The sequence below is a fragment of the Salvelinus alpinus genome, chromosome 38 (assembly GCF_045679555.1).
Source record: "Salvelinus alpinus chromosome 38, SLU_Salpinus.1, whole genome shotgun sequence".
Lineage (NCBI taxonomy): Eukaryota > Metazoa > Chordata > Actinopteri > Salmoniformes > Salmonidae > Salvelinus > Salvelinus alpinus.
Window position 1 is genome coordinate 495001 of NC_092123.1, and position 14922 is coordinate 509922.

A 14922-nucleotide genomic window follows, 5' to 3' on the forward strand; every position below is an offset into this window, starting at 1 on the left:
TAGTTACAAGCTGACCTTGTCTTCTGGTCAGGAAAAACTCTCTATCCCCCCTCTCTCTCTCTCTATCTCCCCCTCTACCTCCTCTCTATCCCCCCTCTCTCTATCTCTCTCCCCCTCTACCTCCTCTCTATCCCCCCTCTCTCTATCTCTCTCCCCCTCTACCTCCTCTCTATCCCCCCTCTCTCTATCTCTCTTCCCCTCTACCTCCTCTCTATCCCCCCTCTCTCTATCTCTCTCCCCCTCTACCTCCTCTCTATCCCCCCTCTCTCTATCTCTCTTCCCCTCTACCTCCTCTCTATCCCCCCTCTGTCTATCTCTCTTCCCCTATACCTCCTCTCTATCCCCCCTCTCTCTATCTCTCTCCCCCTCTACCTCCTCTCTATCCCCCCTCTCTCTATCTCTCTCCGCCTCTACCTCCTCTCTATCCCCCCCTCTCTCTATCTCTCTCCGCCTCTACCTCCTCTCTATCCCCCCCTCTCTCTATCTCTCTCCCCCTCTACCTCCTCTCTATCCCCCCTCTCTCTATCTCCCCCTCTACCTCCTCTCTATCCCCCCTCTCTCTATCTCTCTCCCCCTCTACCTCCTCTCTATCCCCCCTCTCTCTATCTCTCTCCCCCTCTACCTCCTCTCTATCCCCTCTCTCTCTATCTCTCTCCCCCTCTACCTCCTCTATCCCCCCTCTCTCTATCTCTCTCTGCCTCTACCTCCTCTCTATCCCCCCTCTCTCTATCTCTCTCCGCCTCTACCTCCTCTCTATCCCCCCCTCTCTCTATCTCTCTCCCCCTCTACCTCCTCTCTATCCCCCCTCTCTCTATCTCTCTCCCCCTCTACCTCCTCTATCCCCCCTCTCTCTATCTCTCTCTGCCTCTACCTCCTCTATCCCCCCTCTCTCTATCTCTCTCTGCCTCTACCTCCTCTCTATCTCTCTGCATGTGTCTCTGCAGGGTAGAAAGGGCATCATCAGAGCTAAATGGATTTAACTGGCAGTATTGGACACCCCCTCTCCTCTACCCTCCTCATATTTTCCTAGTCCCTCTTCTCCCCTGCCGCTCCTAAACAGACAGTATTAGGGCTGAATTACCTGGAATCTCTGTAATTGACAGATTGCTATGGTAACCAGATACACAGACACTATTAGAGACAAACCTGGCCAGAGAGAGGAGCAGGAGAAAAGGGGCAGTGGGAGAGAGAGAGATAGAGTTGTGGGGCAGGAGAAGAGGGGGGGATGAGGAGAGAGGAGGACAGTATTATTGGCAGTAAACAAAGACTGAATGACCAAACAGCAAATATTGTTTTCATTTCTACAATGACCTTCTCAAACTCATGCGGTGTCCCGACACCTGTCTGTCTGCCTGTCTGTCTGCCTGTCTGTCTGTCCTCTCCTCCCTCTTTGTAAGATGCTGTGAAAGAACTACACCCCCTCTCTCTTCTTATCCTCATGTTTCCACACCTGTCTCTCACTGATTTTATTTTTGTCCATTTGAAGCTCGCAGCGTGTAACCACCCTTCCTCCTACATAGAGAGAGAATCTACATTTTGTATCCCATCATACGTGGTGCTGGTGTTTTGTTAGGCTTATGATGGGGGTGTACCTGCTATGTAATGTTCTCAGAGTGTGTGTTGTGTACCTGCTATGTAATGTTCTCAGAGTGTGTGTTGTGTACCTGCTATGTAATGTCCTCAGAGTGTGTGTTGTGTACCTGCTATGTAATGTTCTCAGAGTGTGTGTTGTGTACCTGCTATGTAATGTCCTCAGAGTGTGTGTTGTGTACCTGCTATGTAATGTCCTCAGAGTGTGTGTTGTGTACCCGCTATGTAATGTCCTCAGAGTGTGTGTTGTGTACCTGCTATGTAATGTCCTCAGAGTGTGTGTTGTGTACCTGCTATGTAATGTTCTCAGAGTGTGTGTTGTGTACCTGCTATGTAATGTCCTCAGAGTGTGTGTTGTGTACCTGCTATGTAATGTCCTCAGAGTGTGTGTTGTGTACCTGCTATGTAATGTCCTCAGAGTGTGTGTCGTGTACCTGCTATGTAATGTCCTCAGAGTGTGTGTCGTGTACCTGCTATGTAATGTTCTCAGAGTGTGTGTCGTGTACCTGCTATGTAATGTTCTCAGAGTGTGTGTTGTGTACCTGCTATGTAATGTCCTCAGAGTGTGTGTTGTGTACCTGCTATGTAATGTTCTCAGAGTGTGTGTCGTGTACCTGCTATGTAATGTTCTCAGAGTGTGTGTTGTGTACCTGCTATGTAATGTTCTCAGAGTGTGTGTTGTGTACCTGCTATGTAATGTTCTCAGAGTGTGTGTTGTGTACCTGCTATGTAATGTTCTCAGAGTGTGTGTTGTGTACCTCCTCAGAGTGTGTTGTGTATTTCAGGCTAAGTGGTGTGTTAATTGTTAGGCCCTGGTTGTGCCAAACCGCCTTGTCAAAACAACCCTGGGTCATAACTCATCATTTACACACACACACACACACACACACACACACACACACACACACACACACACACACACACACACACACACACACACACACACACACACACACACACACACACACACACACACACACACACACACACACACACACACACACACACACACGGTCTGCCAGCACTGATGATTATGGAAATGTCCTGAGAGTATAAACATAATGTTTCGTTGGGCAGAGACTTGTCCTGTTCACCGGATTAACTGGTCCTACTGCATTTATGCAATAAAGAGAACATAACAACAGTTGATATACCCTAAAAGAAGTGTGTGTGTGTGTGTGTGTGTGTGTGTGTGTGTGTGTGTGTGTGTGTGTGTGTGTGTGTGTGTGTGTGTGTGTGTGTGTGTGTGTGTGTGTGTGTGTGTGTGCGTGCGTGCGTGCGTGCGTGCGTGCGTGCGTGCGTGCGTGCGTGCGTGCGTGCGTGCGTGCGTGCGTGCGTGCGTGCGCACATCACTCCCCTACCATAAAGGCTTCAGGTGAAGTTATGTCTCTGTCACTCTCAGACACTTCTATATCCTCTAGCCTAGCGAAGCTCTCCCTCCCTCCCTCCCTCCCTACCCATCTACCTCTTTCCACTGCCTTCTCTCTTTATGAGAGTGTGCTTTCATCATTTTATTGGACTCCTTATTGTTCTCTCTTTTCCTCTCTCTCTATTTCTCTCTCTATCTCTTTTCCTCTCTCTCTATCTCTCTCTATCTCTCTTCCTCTCTCTCTATCTCTCTCTCTTCCTCTCTCTCTATCTCTCTCTCTATCTCTCTTTTCCTATCTCTCTATCTCTCTATCTCTCTTCCTCTCTCTCTGTCTCTCTATCTCTCTCTATCTCTCTCTCTATCTCTCTCTCTCGTCTTCTCTCTCTATCTCTCTTCCTCTCTCTCTATCTCTCTCTATCTCTCTCTCTTCCTCTCTCTATATCTCTCTTCCTCTCTCTCTATCTCTCTCTCTATCTCTCTTCCTCTCTCCCTATCTCTCTTCCTCTCTCTCTTCATCTCTCTCTATCTCTCTTCCTCTCTCTATCTCTTCCTCTCTCTCTATCTCTCCCTTTCTTTCTCTCTTTCACTCTATTCCTTTCTCGTTCTCTCTCTTCTTCTCTCGTTCTCTCTCGTTCTCTCTCTTCCTCTCTCTCTCTCCTAACCTCTCAACCTTGTCTTTCTGTCCAGGTTTGTGTGTATCTACAGAGGTCCCAGTCATACTTACAAGGTGCAGCGCCTGACAGAGTCCACTAGTTACCGGTTCAGGATCCAGGCATGTAGTGACGCAGGGGAGGGACCCTTCTCAGACACGCATACCTTCTCTACCACCAAGACTGTACCCTCCGCACTCAAAGGTAAGGGTGTGTGTCTGTCTGACGGTGCGTGGGTTTCCGTCACAGGAGGCTGTTGACGGGAGGACGGCTCATAATAATGGCTGGAATGGAGTGAGTGGAATGATACAGTTGAAGTGGGAAGTTTATATACACTTAGGTTGGAGTCATTAAAACTCGTTTTTCAACCATTCCACAAATTTCTTGTTAACAACTATAGTTTTGGCAAGTCGGTTAGGACATCTACTTTGTGCATGATGCAAGTAATTCTTCCCAAAATTGTTTACAGACAAATTATTTCACTTATTATTCACTGTATCACAATTCCAGTGGGTCAGAAGTTTACATACACTAAGTTGACTGTGCCTTTAAACAGCTTGGAAAATTCCAGAAAATGATGTCATTGCTTTAGACGCTTCTGATAGGCTAATTGACATAATTTGAGTCAATTGGAGGTGTACCTGTGGATGTATTTCAAGGCCTACCTTCAAACTCAGTGCCTCTTTGCTTGACATCATGGGAAAATCAAAAGACATCAGCCAAGACCTCAGAAAAAAAAATGGTAGACCTCCACAAGTCTGGTTCGTCCTTGGGAGCAATTTCCAAACGCCTGAAGGTACCACGTTCATCTGTACAAACAATAGTACACAAGTATAAACACCATGTGACCACGCAGCCGTCATACCGCTCAGGAAGGAGATGCGTTCTGTCTCCTAGAGATGAACGTACTTTGGTGCGAAAAGTGCAAATCAATCCCAGAACAACAGCAAAGGACATTGTGAAGATGCTGGAGGAAACAGGTACAAAAGTATCTATATCCACAGTAAAATGAGTCCTATATCGACATATCCTGAAAGGCCGCTCAGCAACGAAGAAGCCACTGCTACAAAACCATCATAAAAAAGCCAGACTACGGTTTGCAACTGCACATGGGGACAAAGATCATACTTTTTGGAGAAATGTCCTCTGGTCTGATGAAACAAAAATAGAACTGTTTGGCCATAAAGACCATCGTTGTGTTTGGAAGAAAAAGGCGGAGGCTTGCAAGCCGAAGAACACCATCCTAACCGTGAAGCACGGGGGTGGCAGCATCATGTTGTGGGGGTGCTTTGCTGCAGGAGGGACTGGTGTACTTCACAAAATAGATGGCATCATGAGGGAGGAAAATTATGTGGATATATTGAAGCAACATCTCAAGACATCAGTCAGGAAGTTAAAGCTTGGTCGCAAATGGGTCTTCCAAATGGACAATGACCCCAAGCATACTTCCAAAGTTGTGGCATAATGGCTTAAGGACAACAAAGTCAAGGTATTGGAGTGGCCATCACAAAGCCCTAACCCCAAAGCCCTAACCCCCAACCCCAAAAATTGTGGGCAGAACTGAAAAAGCGTGTGCAAGCAGGGAGGCCTACAAACCTGACTCAGTTACACCAGCTCTGTCAGGAGGAATGGGCCAGAATTCACCCAACTTATTTTGGGAAGCTTGTGGAAGGCTACCTGAAACGTTTGACCCAAGTTAAACAATTTAAAGGCAATGCTACCGAATACTAATTGAGTGTATTTAAACTTCTGACCCACTGGGAATGTGATGAAAGAAATAAAAGCTGAAATAAATTAATCACTCTACTATTATTCTGACATTTCACATTCTTAAAATAAAGTGGTGATCCTAACTGACCTAAGACAGGGAATCTTTACTAGGATTAAATGTCAGGAATTGTGAAAAACTGAGTTTAAATGTATTTGGCGAAGGTGTATGTAAACTTCTTACTTCAACTGTATATCAACCACATGGAAACCATGTGTTGGACGTGTTTGAAACCATTCCATTTATTCCACTACCATGAGTCATCCTCCCAAATCAAGGTGCCTTCAGTCGCCTGTGGTTTCCGTGTGTTTATTGTTTGTGACAATGTGTCCTGTTTGAAGAATCTAACATCTAAAATATATTTTGATTTGTTTAACACTTTGCCTACAGCTCCCAGAGTGCACCAGCTGGAAGGGAATGTGTGTGAGGTCACCTGGGAGGCCATTCCACCAATGAGAGGCGACCGTGTCAACTACATCCTGCAGGTGCTGGTTGGACGAGAGTCAGAGTACAAACAGGTAACACACACACACACTCAGTTCATGTGAGGATGGCTCTATATTTTACTATGATCTCCCAGCTCACCTTATGAAGAATGTTTGGACTTTTAATTGAATCTGTCTGTAAGGGGAGGAGAAATAGATTTTGACTGCCGTTAAAATGTACAGCCTGTACACAGCCTGTACTCTCTCTCTCTCTCGCGCGCGCGCGCACGCACGCACGCACGCACGCACGCACACACACACACAGCTAATTCTTATCTCCAGTGAGGTTTTGTTCTTATTAATTAAGCGAGCAGTTGGAGGCAGGAGACGTGTGTGAGTGTGTGTTCTAAGTGGTCCTTGAGGTAGTTAAATCCCTTCTGTACAGAGGCAGCGTTGATAATGTTAACCAGAAAACAGCCTCTATAGCCTCTTTCATGCACTGATTGGATTTCACTCATGTAGAATAGCAGCAGGGGGACTGTTAAAAGCCAATACTAACACAAACACACACACTCTGAGCAGCAACCTGTTTGGTCTGAATCAATTTGTTGTTGTTGATGAGGTCACAAAGTAGTTTCTAAATCAACGTTCTTTCTTTCGCTCTCTCTCTCTCTCTCTCTCTCTCTCTCTCTCTCTCTCTCTCTCTCTCTCTCTCTCTCTCGCTCTCAATTCAATTCAATTCAATTTGCTTTATTGGCATGACGTAACAATGTGCATATTGCCAAAGCTTATTTTGGATATTTACATTATAAAAATACAAATGAGAATCAAAATTCTCAACAGGACAACAGTAACAACAATAACCAAGTGTCAAAATAACCATACATTCAACAATAACAATAAACATACAGTAGAGGACATGTGCAGGTTGATTGGTCTGTCAGACACTGTCCCTCAACTTATGGCAGGCAGCAATGTTGTGAGCTGCCAACCCACAGCTCTCTGCATCCTCCCCCAACAGGACGGGTAGCCTACTCTCATCAGAGAGGTCTTCGAAACCTTGAATACGGGTTTCAAATTTGGGGAAATGACACTCTCTAATTGTTTTATATTTTTGACATTTTGTCAGGAAATGCAGCTCCGTCTCAGGTTCTGCTATTGTGCAGTGGTTGCACAGCCTTTCCTCTACAGGGAGCCAGGTTTTCCTGTGTCTACCCTTCTCAATGGCAAGGCTGTGCTCACTGAGCCTGTACTTTGTCAAGGTTTTTCTAAGGTTTTGATCAGTAACCATGGTCAAATATTTAGCCAAAGTGTACTGTCGATTTAGGGCCAGATAGCACTGCATTTTGCTTTGTGTTTGTGCTTGCGTTTCCCAATAATCAATGTCGTTTTGTTTTGACTGTGTTGTAATTTGGTTTATCCTGATTGATTGGATGTTCTGGTCCTGAGGCTTCAGTGTGTTAGTAGAACAGGTTTGTGAACTCAGCCCCAGGACCAGCTGGATGAGGGGACTCTTTTCTTTGCTCAGCTCTTGGCATTGCAGGGCTTGGTAATGATATGAGAGGGGGTCACTGTATTTTAGATGTTTCCAAAACTTAATTGCTCTTTTTTGAGTTTTTATTGTTAGTGGATATTTGCCTAATTCTGCCCTGCATGCATTGTTTGTAGTTTTCCTCTGGACATGTAGGATAATCTTACAGAACTCTGCATGCAGGGTTTCAATGGGGTGTTTGTCCCATTTGATGAAATCTTGTTTTGCAAGTGGACCCCACACCTCGCTGCCATAAAGTGCAATTGGTTCAATGACATGTTCAATTAGTTTTAGCCAAATTTTAATAGGTATTTCAATTTGAATTTGCTTTTTAATGGCGTAGAATGCCCTGCGTGCTTTCTCTCTCAGTTCATTCACTGCCTCATTAAGATGTCCAGTTGAGCTTATTTTTAAACCTAAGTAATTGTAGTGTGTGCAGTACTCTATATATGTTGTACCAATTGAGTACTTTGGTCTAATTCCCTGAGATCTGGATCTTCTCTGGAAAATCATTATTTTAGTATTTTTGGGGTTTACTGCCAGGGCCCAGGTCTGGCAGTACTGCTCTAGCAGGTCCAGGCTCTGCTGTAGGCCATGTGCTGTGGGTGACAGCAGGCATAGGTTATCTGCGAAGAGTAGGCATTTAACCTCTGAATTGTGGAGACTAACACCAGGGGCTGAGGATTTTTCTAGAATAGTGGCCAATTCGTTGATGTAAATATTGAAGAGTGCAGGGCTCAGATTACAACCCTGACGAAGGCTCCGCCCCTGGTTAAAGAATTCTGTTATTTTCTTGCCAATTTTAATGCTGCACGTATTGCCAGTATACATTGATTTAATTATGTCATATGTTTTACCCCCTACACCACTTTCAATAACTTTGTAGAACAGTCCTGTATGCCAAATAGAATCAAATGCTTTTTGGAAGTCGATAAAGCAAGCGTATATTTTGGTGGACGTGTTTATCTATCAGGGTGTGTAGGGTGTAAATATGATCAGTTGTGCGATGTTTTGGTATAAATCCAATTTGGCTTTTACTCAAGACATTGTGCTTATTAAGGAAGTTTAGAACTCTTACATTTATAATACTACAGAAAACTTTCCCCAGGTTACTGTTCACACAAATGCCTCTGTAATTGTTAGGGTCAAATTTGTCTCCTTTTTAAAGATTGGGGTTATGAGTCCTTGATTCCAGAAGTCAGGGAAATAACCTACACTCAGGATCAAATTAATCAGTTTTAATACAGCCAATTGAAATTTTGCACTAGTGAGTTTGAGCATCTCATTTAGGATGCCATCAGGTCCGCATGCTTTTTTAAATTTGAGAGCCTGAAGTTTCTTATAGAGCTCCTGGTCAGTAATTGGAGAGTTCAATGGATTTTGATTGTCCTTTATAGCTTTTTCTAATCCATTCAACTTCTCATGAATTTGGCGTTTCTCTCTCTCTCTCTCTCTCTCTCTCTCTCTCTCTCTCTCTCTCTTTCTCTTTCTCTTTCTCTTTCTCTGTCTCTCTCTCGCTCTCGCTCTCGCTCTCTCGCTCTCTCTCCAGGTGTTTAAGGGAGAAGAGAGTGCCTTCCAAATCACCGGACTCCAAGGCAACACCGACTACCGTTTCCGTGTGTGCGCCTGCCGCCGTTGCCAGGATTCCAACCAGGAACTCTGTGGCCCTCTAAGCCCCTCCTCCCTGTTCACCCTGCGTCGCCAGGAGCAACAGTACCTGGGGGAGACAAGCGCCGTGGAGACGGTGAAAGGGGCGGGGATAATATCCAGCGATGAGCGCTTTGCGGCGGTCGTGGTGTGTGTGTTCGCCGGTGTCTCCATCCTCATGGCCTGTCTGCTACAATACTTCTTCATGAAGTGAGGGAATGAATCGGCAACAGGATAGAAAAGAGAAAACAAAGCGATAGCGAAAGAAAACGAGCATCTGCGAAAGAAAGGAAAGAAAACAAACACTTGAGAGTCAAGTGCAGGATAGAAAGAGAAAAAAACAAGAGAGGAAACAGACTTCAAACGAAACAGACTTGAGCTGTACTTCAGTTATTCTACCACGGCGTTGTCCACGTATCTCTTTCCTCTTCTCTCTCCTCTCTCTCTTTCACTCTCTCGCTCGCTCTCTGTTTCTCTTGTCATTGTTAGTTTGGTCTCTCTATCTTATGTAATGGATGTATTTGGAGGGAAGCTGTTCGTGGCCAAAACAAACTGATAACCAAGCATTAGTCAGCCAGGAGCCCAGCTCCTCAATGACCTGCATGACATTATTCTGTATCTTTTTAAACCTAATAGACAAAGTGTATTTTTCTTTATATTTCTTTACAGTCAATTCCTTACTTTACTGTGTCTGTGTCCTATTTGCGCTGTTCGCTGCAGTTTTTTGTAGTTTTTTCCATTACGCCATTTTGAAATGTAGTTCTAAAGCTTTAGCCATGTATCCATCAATATCTGTTACCTTGTCTATTATAGGCCAAATCATGCAATCTTTACGCACAGATACACACACAGACACAGACACACAGAAACATACACACACAGGCACACATGCATATGCACAGCGAGACAAACACACACACACACATGCACAGAGAGACAGAAACACACTCACTCAGATGCCTTCTCTTCTGTCTTCTTTATTCAGCTACCAAAGCGATGCCATTGTTAAAAAATGCTGCTATCCTGTTTCGTTATATCTAAGAAAGAATGGATTTAGTTACCTAATATATACAATCTATATCAAATATATCTATGATAGATCTACCTATCTATATCTGTAGGGGCGATGCTATGATGTAATATAAGAATTGTAGAGGTCTGGATGACAGAGAGAAAGAGAAGGAGGGTTCCAGGTAGATGTTGCCTTTTAACTACAGATCTAGGACCAGCTTTCTCTCCCCTGAAGCTAACCCAAACCATTAGGAGTGGGAAATGCAAAGCTGACTTTAGATCAGTTTAGGGTAAGGGTGTAAAACCAGGCTCCTGGAGGGCCACACAACTGGCCATATCTAGCCAATCAGCAACACCAGTTGATGAATTTAGTTTGAGGTTGGTAAAAACATGATGACACTTTGACCTGTGAGAACTGGTCCTGACACCCCTGGTCTAGGGCTAACCTAGTATATTCCACTGGGAGTGGTTTAGTGAATTATAATATGTATTCTAGGTGCTCGACTGCAGATCTGAGGTCAGTTCAGTAGCCAGTCCCCGCTGTCGAATGTAGAGGTTACTGAAGTAACCTTTTATCCGCCCCCACTCTACCCTCATACCTATTCATACCCTTCTTCTTTTATCCGGCCCCACTCTACCCTCATACCTATTCATACCCTTCTTCTTTTATCCGCCCCCACTCTACCCTCATACCTATTCATACCCTTCTTCTTTTATCCGCCCCCCACTCTACCCTCATACCTATTCATACCCTTCTTCTTTTATCCGCCCCCACTCTACCCTCATACCTATTCATACCCTTCTTCTTTTATCCGCCCCCACTCTACCCTCATACCTATTCATACCCTTCTTCTTTTATCCGCCCCCACTCTACCCTCATACCTATTCATACCCTTCTTCTTTTATCCGCCCCCACTCTACCCTCATACCTATTCATACCCTTCTTCTTTTATCCGCCCCCACTCTACCCTCATACCTATTCATACCCTTCTTCTTTTATCCGCCCCCACTCTACCCTCATACCTATTCATACCCTTCTTATTTTCTCTGCCCCCTCTCTCTTTTTCTATCCCTCCGCCATTCTCAGTACGTCTCCCTCCCCTCCCTCATTCCTAACCTCCCTCTCCCTCTCCATCTCTCTAATTAATGCTGTAATCATCCCTCTCTCTCTAAGCTGTGCTTCGCTCCTACTCGTCAGTTAGCAGAGCCTTTAACTGCTCCAACACCTTTGCCAAAGTCGACGGGAAAGTTACGCTACAATTTCTCTATTGGTTTCTAAACCTTTATTTATATACAATAGAATATTTGCATACAGTACTTTACAAGCCAATTACAGTGCAATCTTTTCAGTTATTTATTGTTTAAAAAATAAAAATTAAGAGACAAATGTAAGTGTAGTTATAAATGTACTAATTCGTTTTTTCTCTCGTAGCATGTTATATTGTTATTATGATAATTTTTCAGTTTTTTGTTTTTATTGGATGTGATTTTAGATGTTTGATTTAAGGCCAGCATTTCGTACTCTCAGTAGCCAATTACATATCTCATTTATTCTCTTACAGTTGTTGGGAAAACCTGTAGTTATTTCATTATTCTGAAAGGCGTATCAGTGGCGTTTTTAACATGTTAACCAAATGTCTGCCCTTGTCATCTCCTCTCTGACACACAGAACTGGCTCTTACCCATAACCACGTGACCATCACGTCATAACACCAATAATAAAAGCGTTATAATTGTTATGGGTGTCGTGATTTCACGGTTATGACCAGCCTGTGTGGTTTTCTGTATGCATTAAGAGATGTAGCAAACCGTTAGCCAGGTTATATTGGTAAAGATTTTAGACCGCTGGAGCAAACACACAGAGTGTCTTCAGAAACGTTACCTTTTCTGATATTAAGGTTATGTTGGCGTCTGTATTAGGATTTAAGCACAGGCATGACGTAACGTACCACTGAGGGGGCACTGGTGGTTAAATTATGTACACTCTTAGAAAAATGGGTTCCACAAGGGTTCTTCGGCTGTCCCCATAGGAGAACCCTTTTGGGTTCCACGTAGAACCCTCCAATGGGGACCGTCGAAGAACCCTTATATGCTCGAGGTAGCACCTTTTTTTCAGAGAGTTTATGAAGGTACACTGAAGGTTAAATAAGGTATGAAGGTACTCTTTACAGTTACTGTAACCAGTGCTTGAAGAGGACAGCAGAAGGCGGCGGTAATTTTAATTCTACCGTTTGAGCCGGTATTCTGTAAGAGGTGCCATTATTCAGACAGTATGACGAGACTTGAAGACTCAGGTTAGCTCTGCATGGCTAATGCCCTAGGCTTTAGTTCCAGGGGCTAACACAGTCTTGGGACGATGTACAGTGCCCCCTCAGTGGGAAGGTGCGTGGTGTCTCGGGGAGTCAGAACAATAGTTGCCTTAATTTGGCGTTTATACTGCCTAATGTTATAGATTAAGACGTGTTTGATATCATATCTGTTTGGATTCTTTCTGCCAAAGTCGAGGCTTGTGTCATGCCATTTTACTTTGTGTGTGTGTACACACGTTCTTTTCAACGTTATCTACGTTCTGAAGGGTTCCTTGATGTTCCCTCTGTGACCACACAGCATTATTATTACTGTCACATTATTATCCTCTCAAAAATGAAAGACATAACTTGATCTGTGATTTACGCTTCTTTCATATGTTTATGTTTATTTTTTTTGTGAAGCTAAATGTATTAAATGTTCCATTGTTAAATATACTACCCCTTTATTGAGTTTTAACACGCTGATTTCACACTGAAAAAGGTCAAAAGACTACAACAATCAAATCAGGATTTCAGTCAGACCGAAGAGGATGATTATGATGAGGAATACTTTTCCAAGCTTGTCGTCGTATAAAGAGCCTTAGTGATTATTTTGTGTCCAGTATTTTGCTTAGAATTGATAGTCAGTGCAGAGTTATTATACGTATAGATATGTAGTTTTGACGCTAAAATTAGGTAAATACAACTAACAGAGATTATATGAAGCACTTTTAAAGCGGTAGACCCTTAGCCCACAGGATAATTATCTATCCTGTGAGAACCATGATGCTTTTCATCAGACAGCTTCTTGTTTTGATACCAGACACACAGCTGCCCGCCGGGCACTCTGTTACATTGGCATTACAATGTCGTCTGACATTTTGACTACGTCATTGTTGTGACGGAGTCGTCTGGTATTGTTGTGTCATTTGGTGTTGCTGTGTCATACAACGTTATTATGTCATCTGGCGTGACTTTGTCATGTTCTGTCCGTCTTTCCTGTTCACCTGTCTTAGTTAGAAAAAAGACTGTTGATATGTCCTGTTGTGTTAAATCTCCCCCAAGCCTTTTACAGCCAAATCATTCCTAATGTTGTGTTAAATCTCCCCCAAGCCTTTTACAGCCAAATCATTCCTAATGTTGTGTTAAATCTCCCCCAAGCCTTTTACAGCCAAATCATTCCTGAAGTTGTATTAAATCTCCCCCAAGCCTTTTACAGCCAAATTATTCCTGAAGTTGTGTTAAATCTTCCCCAAGCCTTTTACAGCCAAATTATTCCTGAAGTTGTGTTAAATCTTCCCCAAGCCTTTTACAGCCAAATCATTCCTGAAGTTGTATTAAATCTCCCCCAAGCCTTTTACAGCCAAATCGTTCCTGATGTGTTAAATCTCCCCAAAGCCTTTTACAGTCAAATAATTCCTGATGTTGTGTTAAATCTCCCCCAAGCCTTTTACAGCCAAGTAATTCCTCATGTCTAGGGACAGGAGTTTTCCCTGACCATGTGAATTGACCAGGATGGTTAGGACACATGGTCACAAAATAATCCTGTCCCAACTCCCTAATAATGCCTAATGTTATAGGCTAAGGTTAGGATAATGGTAGGCCAATGCTAGGCCTGTGATATCACCAATAATATGTTCTCTAAAGGCTTTTGGCTACTGTTTTTCCAGGGCTTGGCCCAGTGGCTACTTGTCTGTGTGAGCAGCGTACACCCTGTAAGATTTGTATTTAGGAAAATCTTTAGACCCTTCTGGTCCTGCTCATCTAGTGGGTCCTGAACAAAACAGATACTTCTGCCCAGCAACCCAGCAACTGTGCCTTCTGATTGGTTACTTTTTTTAGTCTGATTAATAATAAAAACACAATATGGAATTTGAATATGAGAGATTAGAGATTGAATGGGTAACAGTCCCAGATTAATGTATGAAGACTTGTATGTATTAAATATTTTTTTATTAGTCAACAACATATTTGTACCTCACACTTATCAAAACAAACATTCCAATGTTGTCATGGGCTATGATTTGAAAGGAAAAAAAATTATCATACATTTCTACTACTTTGTATTGTAAATGTTAGACTATTTCATATGCATTATATAAAATAAACCGCCATATCAATTTTAATGTATAGATTTTGCAAATACTACCCTCTGTATGTAAGACCTAACTGTATCGGTAGCCTGTGTTATATAATATATTTATGCCCAATAAATGTTAAATTTTTTCTGACCTTGACTGAAATCTCTCATTTTGTGTGTCATAGTTTATTGTTTGATTTCCTGTTCATACAGTGGTTATATGATATGCTTTGTGGTGGTAGGTAAAAATATATGTATTTTTAACTAGCTGGGCCAATTGTTCACTGCCCTATGGGACAGTCACAGCCGGATGTGATGCAGCCTGGATTTGAACCAAGGACTGCAGTCTTGCCGCTGCATCTTTCACTGAGATGCAGCGCCTTAGACCGCTGCGCCACTTGGGAGCAACCGCAGGGCGGTTGGTTAGGTCCCATGTGCCATTTCTTGCAGTTGGTCCCTTTGCAAGGCAGCAGAACTGCTCTAGGGGACCAGCACGGGGACGGACCTGGTGACTCTCAATGTGCTCGTGTGCCGTGTGGAGGAGTGTTTGTGATGATGAGATA

The 14922-nt window shown here is 43.4% G+C and overlaps 1 protein-coding gene across 2 annotated transcripts in view; it reads left to right on the forward strand.

Moving 5' to 3' along the window:
• Positions 1–14510, forward strand: part of LOC139566476 (fibronectin type III domain-containing protein 3B-like) — a 181332-nt gene extending 166822 nt beyond the window's left edge. For both annotated transcript variants that reach the window (XM_071387685.1, XM_071387684.1), the window contains 3 exons: positions 3647–3813; positions 5768–5895; positions 8883–14510. In XM_071387685.1, the coding sequence (XP_071243786.1) occupies positions 3647–3813; positions 5768–5895; positions 8883–9194 (607 nt within the window). In that variant the 3' untranslated portion in view covers positions 9195–14510. The remainder of the gene's footprint in view (positions 1–3646; positions 3814–5767; positions 5896–8882) is intronic.
• The last annotated feature ends 412 nt before the right edge of the window (positions 14511–14922 follow it).